Source organism: Echiichthys vipera (assembly GCF_963691815.1).
Source record: "Echiichthys vipera genome assembly, chromosome: 11".
Classification (NCBI taxonomy): Eukaryota; Metazoa; Chordata; class Actinopteri; order Perciformes; family Trachinidae; genus Echiichthys; species Echiichthys vipera.
Genome location: NC_139836.1, coordinates 18,302,615 through 18,317,824, shown reverse-complemented (window position 1 = coordinate 18,317,824; position 15,210 = coordinate 18,302,615). Strand labels below are relative to the sequence as shown.

Here is a 15,210-nt window from a genome sequence, read left to right as displayed (position 1 = left end):
ATTCTCCTAAAATCATACAGTTTGACTTTCCATCACAATATTTGCACATTTAAAATGAAAAAAAAACATATTTTAATGTTATTGTGCCAAAGAACAACATCTCATCCTCTCAGTATGTCATCAGATAGATTCGGGGAAACCCTCAGAAATGATTGCAGTCTTGACTTCTTGCTCGCTGCCATCTGCTACAGTGCAGGTCACACTGCAGGTGCCATAACATAACATCGCCCATGATGGGATTGGCTGCACTAAAATGACTAGTGGCTGGATTTACAAGTTAAGAAAGCTCAGGGGCTTTATGACTCTTGCGTCACAGTCATTAGTGCCCCCTTGGATCCCCTTACCCAGTAAGCCCCTCACTACCTTCTGTTACAGAGGAGAAGGTGGGAGCTGCAGCTTTGATCCTGTGTCAACAGAGGAATTATGGAAATGTCTTCTCAGTAGGGTCTGTGCTGCCACATCTTCTGGAGGCCACCTGTACTGCTCTGCTGTATCCATCTAAGAGGAGCATCTTTGTGCAGCTACAGAAGGGACCGCTCATCCAAACTTGGACAACATGGGAGACAAAGACACTGTAGAGAAGTTCCTGGACAACAACCCAGATTTTGCTAAGGAGTATTACAACAAGAAAGTCAAGGCAGATGTGATCACTGCTGCTTTCAACAACCAGGTCCAGGTCAAAGATCCAGCCTCTTACAAGGATGTCACCGCCATCCAGGAGGCTGAGTTCATGTTCGAGCTCATAAAGGAGATGCAGAGCAACATCCCGATGGAAAAAGCCATGCATAAAATTCTCCAGAGGATTGCTCTGCTGATACAGGCTGATCGCTGCAGCTACTTTGGCTACAGGGCTCGTAACGGGACACCTGAGCTGACCACGATGCTCTTCGACGTGTCACACAATACTCCATTTGAGAAAAATTTAGTGAATCCCAATGTAGAGATTGTTTTTCCAACCGATATGGGAATTGTTGGTTACACGGCACACTCCAAGAAGCCTCAGAACGTTCCTGATGTTAAGAAGGTGAGCTAATAACAAATATGATATCTGACCTCTAAATTTAGAAACACATTAATAAAACAAATAAAAAATAGACAGAATTATATGGTAAAAAGAATTATCAGAGGAAATACACAGTCATTAAACCCCAAAGACTGTTAGATATAGCGCAGTTACCCATAGAGTGCCAACTCATAAATAATGTACTGATGAAGATGTTTATTAAAATTGAGCTATTTTAACATTGTTTTCAGCAAAACAACAGCGCTGGAATCCTGTATAGTAGCTCAAATCTGAATTAAACTGCATGAAGATAACAAATTAATTACAATCGACTTTAAGGATCATTTCTGCTTTGGTCTGTCTGTAACTTAGTAGTATAATAGCATGCATTAGGGTTTATCCGTATTGGGCTTGTTATTTTAAATTCATCTTGTGGTCAGTGTGTTGGGACACAACCTTTAACTGTTCTGTTATTTCCAGAACTCTCACTTCAGTGACTTTGTGGATAAACAGACCAAATACACCACCAAATGCATGATTACTGCTCCCATTATGTGCGAAAAGGAACCCATCGGTGTCATCATGGCACTCAACAAACAAGGGGCTGAGGAATTTTCAAAAGGTGATCAGGAGGTGAGTGGACCGGATGTTCGTTTAATAAAAGGGTATTTATAGTGACTGCACTTTTATCACTTGTAGTAGGCAAACAAATCCGGTAGGAGGTTCTCAACAGTCGGCTGATTTTAGCTCACCAGCTTTCCTGTCTCTGACCTGCATATTTAGAGGCTTGACTCTGTACTTTGGGTCACCGTTATGACAGCTCAACTTATAATCCATTTAGGTGTAGAAGTTCAGACGTGTTTCTTTCTTTGTCTTGTTTCATGACCTCTTTTTGACTCTAGAGGTCATCCAAGTGAAGTGAGAAAGTCAAATCTGTTGTCAGTGAAAAGTATTGAATGGGAACATGTGGATGTGATTCTCAAAGCAATATCATTCTTTGTTCTTTCTTTACAGCTCTTCACTAAATATGTGAACTTTGCTTCTGTAGTCGCTCTCCATGCACACCATTCTTGCATGTGGGATGTAGAGTCCAGGAGAAGTCAGGTGAAAATACAATTTTAAATCCACTTTGAAAATATTTGACTGCTTGATATTCTTTTTCTAGTTACACTAAAACAATAAATTATTGACACAAGAATCAAAGGCTTTTTCTTCGCCCTAGGTGTTGCTGTGGTCTGCCAGCAAAGTTTTTGAAGAGTTGACAGATATTGAGAGGCAGTTTCACAAAGCCTTGTATACAGTGAGGACATATATTAAGTGTGAGAGATACTCTGTGGGACTGCTGGACATGACCAAAGAAAAGGTGCGTAAAGGAAAGTCTAAAAAAGGTTATTGAATAAAGCAGTATATATAGTAAGAACGGTATTTCGGCCTTTTCTACACCAGGAATTCTTTGACGAGTGGGCAATCAAACTAGGAGAACAGGAGCCATACAAAGGCCCCAAGACACCTGATGGCAGAGTAAGTCCAACACTAGATTTGTTATTGTCACAATATTCTTATCCACCATAATAAAAAACACCCTTTTATGTTCACAATATTCAGGAAATCAGCTTCTACAAGATTATTGACTATTTGCTGGAAGACAAAGAAGAGATTAAAGTTATCCCGTAAGTATCATGACACACTGTAGCGACAGTGTTGTACAGGTTTATTTGCATATTTTTAGAGGTGAACTGGTGCAGTAAGATGTGCAGTTACTCATCCTCTCTGCACTACCAGCGGCCCTCCTGCCGACCACTGGGCTCTGGTCAGCGGACTCCCAGCATATGTGGCTGAGAATGGATTTGTAAGTTTCACTTTTGTTCCATTTTTTTGCAGTAGTTCAATAATAAGTGCCGTTGAGCTGCTGATTTCCAAACATGTCATGGCTTTTTGTGCTTCTTCTAGATCTGCAACATGATGAATGCTGCAGGAGATGATTACTTTGCATTTCAGGTGACGCACTCTTTCACTGACAACTGGCATTCAATTTTATTTGTTCTGTTTTACACAACACAACCGATCACTAAAATAATCTGGATATTCTATTCGTTTAACAGAAAGAAGCGGTGGATGAGAGTGGGTGGAAGATTAAGAACGTCCTGTCCCTTCCCATCGTCAACAAAAAGGAAGAAATTGTTGGTGTTGCCACTTTCTACAACAGACACGATGGCAAACCATTTGACGAGAATGATGAACAAATTACAGAAGTACGGAAAATTCTGTCTTTTTTTGTTATCTTGTTTTATTGTTTAAGCCATTACATTTTTCAAATGCTGTTATAATACCCTCCCAACATACTAATTTTGTTTATATATTTTTAAATTTTAAACGTCAAGTTCTTTTCTTTTTTTTCATAAAAAGCAGGTTGAAGTGTTATATAAATACTGTGAAAGTATCAAAATGCTCAAAAAATGCCTGCATTAAGAAACTGTGCCTTTAAACAACTCATGAGGACTTCTATACAGTTGTGGTGTCACAACTATTCTATATAAAGATAGAAAGTGCTGCTACAGTATCTACAGTCATTGCAGACCTGTAAACGCTGACTAATCAGAGTGACTGGGGTTAAGAGATAGGATCTAAAACAGAGCATTTTAGATGGAGGGTGAATGCAGGTATATTCAGACAGACAGTTTGAGGAAAATAATGTGTTTTTCTCGTGTATAAATCTGAAATTGAGCATAATATGTCCCTTTTAACTTACTGGAAGTGATCACTGGTATGGGAGAATTAGGTCATAGTTGGAATTACAGAATTAAATGAATTGTTTTCTTTTTGTCCACGTCTCTAGGCTCTAACCCAGTTCCTTGGCTGGTCCACTCTGAATAGCGACACATACGACAAACTGAACAGGACAGAGTGGAGGAAAGAAATTACCCAGGAAATGCTCATGTACCAGTCAAAGGCCACACCAGATCATGTACAGACCATTCTGGTAAGCCGCTGCCCAACCTTGACTGATATTAATTCTACCAGGCTGAAAACAGATTACTAGGATGAGCTCCCTTTTAACTAGCTTCCCCCCACAGAACACTCAAGAAAAGTTTGGCTCTGCACCAGAGGACTGTGATGAGAAGGAGATGTACAAACTGTTGGTAAGCACTGTGATGCGAAGAGAATATACTTTCGTGGGCATATTGTGTTTGTGATGGCATACTGACTGTTTGCACTGTTTCCAATGTGCAGAGAGCCAACATCCCTGACGCCAAGAAGGTGGAGCTGCATGAGTTCCACTTCAGTGACTTTCCCTTGTCAGAGTTTGAACTAATCCAATGTGGCATTCGCTGCTTCTTTGAGCTGGGGGTGGTGGAGAAGTTCAAGGTCCCCGCTGAGGTAAACTACACAGTAGTCAGGAAAACGGCCTGTATTCACTACATTGGCTGATATGATTTGCTCCAAAACCTTTAAGACATTTATGTGATCTGAGTCAAAGATTTTAACTGGATCTACCAAGGATGCAAATACAAAGACTGATTGCAGCTCTGTTTTGTTTTTGCAGAGCCTGACACGATGGATGTACACCGTCCGCAGGGGATACCGTGACATCACCTACCACAACTGGAGGCACGGATTCAACGTTGGACAAACCATGTTCACTCTGCTGCTAGTGAGTCTAATTCCTCATACGTATAACTGTTTTTTTTTATCACTTTCTCTACTGTTTATTATTAAACACAGTTGTCCTCTTTGCTCCTCAACAGACAGGTAAACTGAAGAAGTATTACACAGATATCGAGGCCTTCGCCATGGTTGCTGCTGGATTCTGCCACGATATTGACCACAGAGGAACCAACAATCTCTACCAGACAAAGTACGATTTTTTTGGGTCATTGTCAGGTGATAGGAATGACAAAAAGAGTGAGAAGCATGATAAAACTCTACAATTGACTCATATGTTCTGGTTCTGGTGGACTTTTGTAGGAGTTTATCCCCACTGGCCAAACTGCACAGCTCCTCAATTATGGAGCGACATCATCTTGAGTACAGTAAGACACTGATGGAAGATGAGGTGGGTTGAGGTGTTTGCAAATGTTTTCCATGCTGTACCCTAACTAGATATTTAGGCACTCTTGTCTGCCGTCCAACCCCTTCTTCTGCTTTCGATCACAGAACCTGAATATCTTCCAAAACCTTCAGAAGCGTCAGTTCGAGACAGTACAGCATCTGTTTGAAGTCTGCATTATTGCCACTGATCTCGCCCTTTATTTCAAGTAAGGAATGTCAGGAGTTTTGATTCATCTCAAATGTACCGTAACACTTTTAATGTTAATGGGCCTTTGAAAAGATCTGACAGCTTTCTCATCTTTCAGGAAGAGAACAATGTTCCAGAAAATTGTGGAAGCTGTAGAGACAATGCCAGATGAGAAAGAGAAAATCAACTACATCTCCAACAATCCAACCAGGAAGGAAATTATCATGTAAACGCAGAGTTTATCATGTGAAATAGCCAGATTGTCTTGTCGTGTTGATGCTCTATCAGTCATTCATAAAATGTTCTTCGATTGTGTCGTGTTTTCCGCAGGGCAATGATGATGACGGCCTGTGATCTGTCAGCCATAACAAAGCCATGGGAGGTTCAGAGCAAGGTGTGTTCCCTTCCTCAGATTTTTAAAGTGATTACAAACCATCATTCACCCATTTGGTCTCCCAACCATTGTTTTTCTGGTTCCTGTGGTCCTAGGTCGCTCTGATGGTTGCAGCAGAGTTTTGGGAGCAGGGAGACCTTGAAAGGACAGTCCTGGATCAGCAGCCTATTGTAAGAGCTTTGAGCTATGGTTTCTGGTATGTTGCCTACACTGTATATGTTGTAATAAATTCATAGCAATAACCATCATCTTCCGCTTCTTCTTTTTTTAGCCAATGATGGACAGAAATCATGCTGACGAGCTGCCTAAGATGCAATGTGGTTTCATCGATTTTGTCTGTTCTTTTGTGTACAAGGTACCCAGATACATACATATACACATAAAAACATTAGGTTTTGTTTATAAATGCTCACATGATCTATATATATATTTTTCAAATTAACTTTCTCATGCAATTTGTATGTTTCTATCTGCACTTAAACATGTGTCTTCGTGTTTGTAGGAGTTTTCTCGCTTCCACACAGAGATCAACCCCATGTTCAACGGGCTAAACATCAACAGGGGCGAGTGGAAAGCTCTCGCAGATGTCCGTGAGGCTAAGCTGAAGGCTATTGAGGACGAGAAGAAAAAGCTGGAAGGTGGAGACGAAGGTAAGCGCTGATGTTTGAAATCCTGAGCGTTACCACATCCCTCCTGCTCTTTCAGTATTGGCACTGTCAACTGTCCTCCCACCATCTTTCTTATTTGTTCCTTTTACAGCTCAAGAGAGCGGGAAGTCAAAGACATGCGTTATCTGCTAGACCACCAGGACCATTGACGCATTAATGAATGTTTGTCTGGGTGTGTATTTGTACAGTGTATGTATGTGCATGAGCATGAGTTCACAGATGAGGGGATTCTAACGTGTGTAAGCTCTTAAATGATTATTTTTATATGAATATATATATATATATATATATATATATATATATATATATATATATATATATATATGATAGAGGAAGCTGTTTTAATTTAGCACACACAGTCTGTATGTAATACTATGAAAATGTTATTTATTCTTGTATATACTAAAATAATTTGACTTTGAATCATTATAACTATTTATACTGAATATAATATAAGGATATTTAGCTCAATTTATTTTGCTTTCGACATGATATGAATATAAATATTAGGCTCCAAATATGACGCTGTTTGAACTGTTCCATATTTATATAAATACTACAATGAAATGTTCTTATTTTGTAGATATAGATCTTAATAAACAACATTCATAGTTGCTTTTTTAAATTGCAAGTAGTGCTTTCAAAATTTCAAGCATATGTCCCTATATATGGCAAATGGGTGAAAGATGTAAGAAGATTTAAATTTATTGGATTTGGTTATAAGCCACCGGGAGCCCATAGGCTTTCCTCTTTAAGTCCCCTGCTTACATAAAGTAAAAATACTGTCACACTGCTCATAAGTCAGCATGTGCAGAGTACATGTGGCATTTACAGGACAGGAAAGTGTCATGTGGGAACACTGTGCAAATGTCTGTCGAGGTAAGAACTTTGACTCTGAGCTAATGCAACCTTTGCAAAGAGCATTGACTAAAATGAATGTATAGCGTTAAATACATAAGTATATGTGCAATAGCATCATCTATTAGACATGAAAAATTCCAATAAAGTTTATTTTCAAATCATGCATGTTTTGTGCATTTAAAGTACATTTAAGTCCAATCCGACAAATTTAGTAGGAAGGAAAATAGACATTTGAGCTGCATCATGGTTCTAATGTTATAATAGCTGCAGCATGTGTTTTATTGAATAGAAAGAGTTTCCCGATGGGGACTTGCGACCTCATGGATTTCTCTGTGTACACTACATCCACTCCACTGAGATCCAGCTAAAGAGGGGTTTAGGAGAGTAGGACCAACCAAACATCACCTTATAATCAACTGCTAACAAGCTTAAAGAGCCCTGCGTTACTGATTTGGAACTGGTGTCTGTTTGCAGACTGTTGATATTCATTCATGTAAATGTACAACCTTATGAGCAAGATGGATATGCATATACTGTAACTTTAATATCACAGTTTACAAAAAGTACATGAACAAAAAAATAGAGCATTTTATTTTACAGCAATTTAAACCCTTATTTATAATGTTAACAATAATTATGATCCATAATCATAAAGAGAGAATGAGAAAAGAAAAATGCAAGATAAAACTTTTTTTAAGATACAAAAATAATACCTTTAAAGGAGCTGATAAATCAATCCACTTCTGACAGGGCTCTACATCTCCCTCTAGTGGGGAGGTCAGGCCTTCATGCTGTTTTTGCACCTGCAGCAAGAAAAAGGTGAATGTCTGATCTGGAAAGACATTTATTTTTAATACTAGTCTCTCTTTTTTTTCTCACATATAGAGGCATATTGGGGAAGTCATGCAAATGCATATATTCATATATTGGTTAGTAGAATGGTTACAGAAAACCAATAACAGATCCCAAAAGTCCATTAACAGTTAGAAACACCAGGCTCAGACATATCAATAGCCGCGGACATCACTACGGTCAAATAGTTGCTGGACAGTGTGTGTTCTATTCCAGCGATGAATGACGGCATTTATGAAGCAAAGACACTACACATCATCTTGCAGCACAACAATAATATCCACTGTTCTCCATTTAGTTCAAAAGCTGCTTATGAAAAAAGACATTTGTTACTTTCTGTGCCTTCCGGCTCCTCCATGTCCACAATTCCCCTCTGAATATTTCCTATCAGAAAAACTTGTGTGAGTGTCTCCCTCACGGGGGATGGCTTCTTCCAGCCTTCCCTCTAGAACAGTAAAGCAGCCTACCATGAAGCAGCTGCCAGATCATGACCCTTCTCCTCTTAATGCCATTTTTTACAGGCGAAATAGTATTATCATGGTAAACAGATGATGGATATCAAATGGTGTAATCACATCAGAGAGAATGGAGGTCCAGAACACCATTCATAAATGTATTCAGAGACCTTTTCTAACTCCCTGCCCATGTTTCTTCCCAGAAGGGTCTGACGCATGCAGCCCTGCCAGGCACAGTGAATAAACATATTAATCTTACAACTCTGGAGGGACCTGCAAAATTGGATGGAGAATACGAATGCCCTATATGGCTCCCAACAGTGCGATAAAACTGGAAATGCATTTTAATAGCAATAAAACGGGGGAAACATAAAGAAGTAGGCTTTGTGAAATGAAATAAACACAATGCGGTGCAGAAAAACAGGATGTGGGCAAAGACCTGTCCTTTGTCTGTGAGGGGCCTGAGGGGGGGATGGGGGTTCATTTGAAAGAGGCAGCAGATGTCAGGATGACAGGAGGGCTTCCCCACACCCCTCCATCACAGGGCAGCCACATTTTGCATCCACCAGTCGCCATGGAAACCGCATGCAAACCAGGAAATAAACCCAAAATGTGCAAAAAAAGAGAAAAATATGAGAACATTTGGAGCAAAATACATTTATAATTACACTTATAATGCAAGCTATATAATGGTGGGATGCTGACAGTCAAGTGAGACAATACTACACTTATATTTACATCATGAGAATACATTTTCAGCGGGTTTCCCACCCGCGTCCCGCATAGAAACACCGTGTGCGTCTGCGTCACAGGCAACAATCCGCTGGCTCATGTCAGGGCTTCATTTTCTTCCAGCTGATTCACGAAAATCTACACCATTCCGTTGCGTATTAGGCGGAATCCTCCGGGAGGTCGACACGGAGTGAGTGTGTCGCTTTGCTGAGATCATAGGCGTGGTTTTGGATGGAGACGCTCCGTCTGCTCCCGCTGGGATCCCCACCTGCTCTCACACCGTGTTTGTCACCGCGCCAGCTGCTATTTCCCTGATCTTAAGCCACTACAGCGGGAATTTGATTGGATTTTTGTTGTCACATAGGATATCGATTTTTTTTCTGCCGGGGGTGTAATTACAGTGCTGTGGACGTACGGTTTGATCACCTCCTGTGCGAGAGGCGGCGGCGCACGGCACTTAGATACGGCACGGAGATAAACAGGAGCGGACAGCGCGTCGCTTGGCCTCCAGGCAGCAGCAGCTTTAGTGGAAAAGGACCAATATCCGAGACCCTGGTTCATGTGTAGGGCTGTTCGACGCACCGGTCGTGCCCGCAGCGGTTCGCAAGAATGGAAAATACAAGCAAGATGCCCAAAAGATCGCCCTGGCTTTGCGTATTTGTAGTGGCGTCTGTTTTACTTGTAGTGGACAGCAAGAGAGCCCGGCAGCCTCGCTGTCCCTCATCATGTACATGTACCAAAGATAACGCGTTGTGCGAAAGCGCAGGGTTGATCCACCGCAGCTTTCCCCCCGATGTCATATCACTGTAAGTCATATTTAGTATTATTCTATAATGAATTCCGAGTGTCTTTGAATGCAAAACATACTCGTCTGGTGCTTAAGACGTGGATTTCTGTGCTGCAGTAATGTATTTTCAGTACTGGAATAACTGTAATGAAACAGTATAATTACGCTTTAAAGCTAACTAGTGTGTCTGTTTGTCGTGTGTCCTCCTCCCACCCTCCTCCACAGATCATACGTCAAGTCTGAATTCAATGAAATCCCGAAAGAGAGCTTCATCCACACGCCTGCCCTGCATCTCCTGTGAGACATCTCTCTGGAGCTTTTTGTTCTTCAGTCTTTGTTGCATGCTGTCAGTCCTCAGTGAGGTGATCAACGCATGTTTAATGTTCAAGACACCCCCCCCCCCCCCCCCCCCACTGATGCTACTACACCTTATGATATAACAGCTACATCAGGAAACATCTGGGAAATATGACCTTTCTAAATGATTTGCCTACACACCTTTTTATGTCAGGGTAGAATAGTTTTTCTGCTGGGCAGTCGTCCAAGTCTTGCCTTAACATGTATCAGTGCATATTGTAAAGCACACCTGGTTTCAGAAGGAGATTTATTGATGGGGAATCCCTCCTTTTGAATAGGGAATCCCCTCCTCTCTCCTGGGGTGGAGTATTGACTGAGTCACCATGTCCAAGGCTGCAGGGATCCAAATAGAGCATTGATCCTTACTTTTTGAAGTATTTGGGTTACCTTTAAGAAAAGAAAGCAAGGGGAGTTCAGGGCAGCTGCTAATGTGGGGTAACAGCTTGTTGTTATCAAATGTGTGAGCAGGACTAGTGAATTATTCTGGATCTCTGTGCACAGCCTTTTTACAGCCAACAACCTGGAATCTATAGATGAGGATGCATTCCTTGGTCTTCCGCATCTGGAGTATCTGTGAGTAGATGATACAGATTAATTCTGGAAGTCTTTATCCAGAAATTGTCCCCCTTCTCATGCATTTATTCAACACCTTTTTCAGGTTCATCGAAAACAACCAAATCAAGTCGATATCACCACATTCTTTCCGTGGACTGAAAACCTTGGTGCACCTGTAAGTATAAACTGTATTTCACTTGCATGCAAAAAAAGTACAAACAATTGGATGATGATGCAATTTCTGCATGGATTTAATATAAAATTGTATCACTGATGGTCTTTTATGTAGAAAAGCTTTCTGTTTGTATCAGAAGAAAGTGTTGTAATCTGTCTGCAGGTGCAAGAACTGCTCCAGTGAAATGCTGACAAAGTTTATTACACAATATGAATTGCCACACAGAGATTTATGTGACACTGTGCAGCTGTTTATCATTGGGAAACCAATTGGGTCACCTTCACTGTCCAACTGAATAAACTGTAGAAGCTTTCGGCCTGTTAAATATACATTTTGTTAAAGATTTGGTAAAATATGAGTAAAATATAATTTCATTTATTCATTGACGTCAGCAAAACATCATTAAAATGACCCACTGAGTAAACTTCACTTAAACCAAGATATATAATGTCGTAATATTTAAGACAAAGCTCTGAGACAACTAAGAAAATAAAGCTTTCTCTACAGAGATATGTACTTTTGCCCTCTTTTTCATATCAGAGAGAGCCATAAAAAGGCTGAGGAAGCAGCTCTAAAAATAGCATAATGTTTCCTCAAACTCACAATAAGCAATGTTCCTGCCTTCAGTCTCCAGGGTGGCGATATGTGCCCAAACTCTTTAACAGAGTTCTTATATTGTATTTATCTGCAAGGAAACACTGCATAACCACAGCAGCTTTTTCTAAGTTCTTCTTATGAGCATACAAACATTTGCATTTAAAGTGTTATTCCGGCGCAAAAGAATCCACTGGTCTTTTTCGGTACTTACATACATCAAATAAGACATCAAGACAGAGTTTTTGTGTAACAACTGTTAACGGAGGAATCTGTGAGAGTCGCTAACAGCCGGACGTGGCTAACACTGATTAGCCCGGGGCAGTACGGTGAAGGCATTAAAACGTCTTTTTTAACCACTAATACTGCTCAAAATAACACCAAACCTCTGCAGTAGTATGATATATCTGATACGTTTGTCCTTCTTTCCAGGAGTCTGGCCTACAATAATCTGGACACTCTGCCCAAAGATTTGTTCAAAGGTCTTGAGGCCTTGACGAAAGTGTAAGTATGAATTCCAATCCCTCTGGAAACAGAAAGATAAATTACATAATCTGACATAGTCTTACATAAAAGTAGACTGTATTCTTCAGCGAACAATGAGTTCTCCTATATATAGAACTCTGTATCATTATTCCACTTCAGCCAGAGCTTGAAAAATGTGTGGGTGGTGCTTTTAACACCATTACAATTACATGCTGCAGCGAGGAGCTATCACCCGCTGAAGATGTGCAGTGCTCCTTTCTAGTCCCTCTTGATATTAATGAGAGCACAAAGTGAAGTTGTGAGGGCCAGAGAGTAAAGCCAGCAGTTATAGTTTAGTGACTGCAGCGTATGAAAATAAGAATCCATCTAAAAAGATGCGAGCATTCATGTTGGTAAATTTGGTGTTTTTCTCTCCTCAGAGATTTGCGAGGGAACCAGTTCACATGTGACTGTAAATTGAAGTGGCTGGTGGAGTGGATATACAGCACCAACGCTACAGTGGATCAGATTTACTGTAAAGGCCCGGCCTCACAGCTTGACAAGAAGATCAACGATCTGGTGCCACAGTCCTTCGACTGCATTACCACAGGTGCAGTACAGAAAATATGTTTAGTTTAAAAGTCCCTTATGTTCATTTTCACGTTAATACTTGTTTTTTTCGGTTTTCTACTAGAACATGTGATTTTTGAACATTAAATAAAAAAAAACACTTTATTTTTTATCATATATTCTGTCTGAATATACCTGTATTCTTCCTCTGTCCCAAACGCTCTGTTTTAGCGTGTGTCTCTTTAAGACACCCCCCTGAAAAAGCCCAGTCTGCTCTGATTTGACAGCATCTTCTGGTCTTCTGCAAGGCTATGGAAGGAGGCTAAGACACCAATTAAAGATGGCGGCGCTTTGGGGATGTTGGGATGTTACAGGAGATGGCACTAGAATTAAAGATGATAGTGCGCCACCTATTGAGCCTCATGGCAATTGCAGACCAGATTTTAGTGCACGTGTCCTAGCCCCACAGCGCCGCCATTTTGTTTGGTGACTCAGCGTCTTTCTACCAGTCTTGGTCTTCCAAGACTGGTAGAAAGAGGCTCAACCAGTGGCGCATTATCATAAAAAGAGAAAAAGAAACGACCCAAGCGCACCCAAACAGCACCTGAGTAGAATTGCTTTAACTCTAGCGGCATCTGCTGGAACCCTCCAACTGCGCAGCTCCAGTTCCACTGCGGATGCGCCATACCCCCAAAGCATATTTAAAGCATATTTTTGTTTCTCTCAGAGTTTGCTTCCTACCAGTCCCTGAAGTTTGAATCCATATCCGTGGAGGCGTTTTCTTTTGAGAATGACCAGTACGTGGTATTCGCCCAGCCCTTCATAGGGAAATGCAGCTTTCTAGAGTGGGATCATGTGGAGATGGTCTTCAGAAACTTTGACGACATTGACAGTAAGTAAAAGTAATTTGAAATGTGCCGTTGTGTTGTTGTGAGTGAGCTGTGTGATTTTGAAAGGAAGGGGGTGAGATTGGAAGAGGAGCCACTAGATGGAGACATGCATCAATGTGAAACTGTTTTCTTTTTTTCCTTTCTTTTCCATCGCCAGGCACATCCACAGTAATTTGCAAACCTCTGGTCATTGACAACCAGCTCTTTGTCATTGTGGCTCAGCTGTTTGGTGGCTCACACATCTATAAGCGTGACACCTCTGCAAACAAATTTATCAAGCTCCAAGGCATTGACATCCTCAAAATACGCAAACCAAATGATGTTGAGACGTTCCGCATTGATGGAGAATCCTTCTTCGTCATAGCAGACAGCTCCAAGGCCGGTTCCACCACCATCTACAAGTGGAACGGCAACGGCTTCTACTCTCACCAGTCACTTCACCAGTGGTACAGGGACACCGATGTGGAGTACATGGAGATCTCCTCCAAACCTCACCTGATCCTGTCCAGCAGCTCCCAGAGGCCGGTCATCTACCAGTGGAACAAAGGCACCAAGTTGTTCGACAGACGCACTGACATCCCAGAGATGGAGGACGTCTACGCTGTGAAGCACTTTCAGGTCAAATCCGACCTCTTCATATGTCTGACGCGCTTTATTGGCGACTCCAAAGTGATGCGCTGGGACGGGGCCCTCTTTAGAGAATTGCAGACCATGCCCTCCCGTGGCTCCATGGTGTTCCAGCCCTTCTCTGTGGGCAGCTGGCAGTACGCCATCCTGGGCAGCGATTACTCTTTCACCCAGGTATACCGCTGGGATGCCAAGAAGGGCGAGTTTGTCCATTTCCAGGAGGTGAACATCCAGGCGCCCAGGGCCTTCTCCCCAGTCTCCATAGACAACAGGCAGTTCCTGCTGGCCTCCAGTTTCAAAGGGAAAACACAGATTTATGAGCACCTGGTCATTGATCTGAGCAACTGAGCGATTGTTTTCTTGCGTGGTTGTTTGAGTGGTCTCTGTGTTTAGAGATGGCTGTTGCAGCATATCCAGACAACACTGCCACAGTCAGGCCATTCTAACTTGAGCAAGGCAGGCATTGCTCTTTTCCTCCCATTGAAATCAGTGCATGACACATGTAAGGACAAAAGCATGGATCTCAACCAAACATTTTTGGCTGAGGTGCATGTTGAGTTCAGTGCATGCACCTGAAGTTAGGATTAGAGCCAAAATGTTGTCCAGACATTAATGCATGACCAGGGCCTCACACAGGCCGTCCCATCCTGATGAACGCAACATCCATGATCATTAATCCATTAAATCTTGCCAGTATGTTCTTTTTTTTGTGTTCAGCTTTTCATGTGCCTCAGCAATGTTTATACATTTGTAATCTCATATATTTATCTACAGAAAGTCATAATGAAATGGTACTTTTTAACCTATTAACATGTGTATTCGGACAAATCTGCCAAAATGAAATGTTTACATTTTTCTGTCTTTCCACTTGTCCGCTAAAATATTTGTAAATGACGCTTTTGTAAGTTTAAGAGGGACCACACTAGTTAAGATACATATTTGCTAGTGAGAATGATTTAAAAAAAAATTATGTTTATAATTTGGATAA

General features: G+C 41.2%; 2 protein-coding genes across 2 annotated transcripts; both read left to right on the top strand.

Annotated features, from left to right (window-relative positions):
- Positions 1–556: 556 nt before the first annotated feature.
- Positions 557–6,509, top strand: LOC310954053 (cone cGMP-specific 3',5'-cyclic phosphodiesterase subunit alpha'-like; the record flags this gene model as incomplete). The annotated part of the gene is made up of 22 exons (XM_083923349.1): positions 557–1,024; positions 1,484–1,636; positions 2,018–2,107; positions 2,226–2,366; positions 2,450–2,524; positions 2,609–2,673; positions 2,786–2,852; positions 2,954–3,001; positions 3,106–3,255; positions 3,840–3,983; positions 4,078–4,143; positions 4,235–4,381; positions 4,548–4,655; positions 4,750–4,859; positions 4,970–5,057; positions 5,159–5,259; positions 5,359–5,466; positions 5,571–5,634; positions 5,730–5,804; positions 5,906–5,989; positions 6,137–6,284; positions 6,394–6,509. The coding sequence occupies 22 exons, from the start codon at positions 557–559 to the stop codon at positions 6,432–6,434; spliced, it is 2,541 nt and encodes an 846-aa protein (XP_083779475.1). The 3' UTR covers positions 6,435–6,509.
- Positions 6,510–9,491: 2,982 nt separating this feature from the next.
- LOC310953961 (leucine-rich glioma-inactivated protein 1-like) lies at positions 9,492–14,570 on the top strand (the record flags this gene model as incomplete). The annotated part of the gene is made up of 8 exons (XM_083923229.1): positions 9,492–10,008; positions 10,215–10,286; positions 10,848–10,919; positions 11,005–11,076; positions 12,103–12,174; positions 12,576–12,745; positions 13,433–13,597; positions 13,753–14,570. The coding sequence occupies exons 1-8, from the start codon at positions 9,812–9,814 to the stop codon at positions 14,568–14,570; spliced, it is 1,638 nt and encodes a 545-aa protein (XP_083779355.1). The 5' UTR covers positions 9,492–9,811.
- Positions 14,571–15,210: the final 640 nt, after the last annotated feature.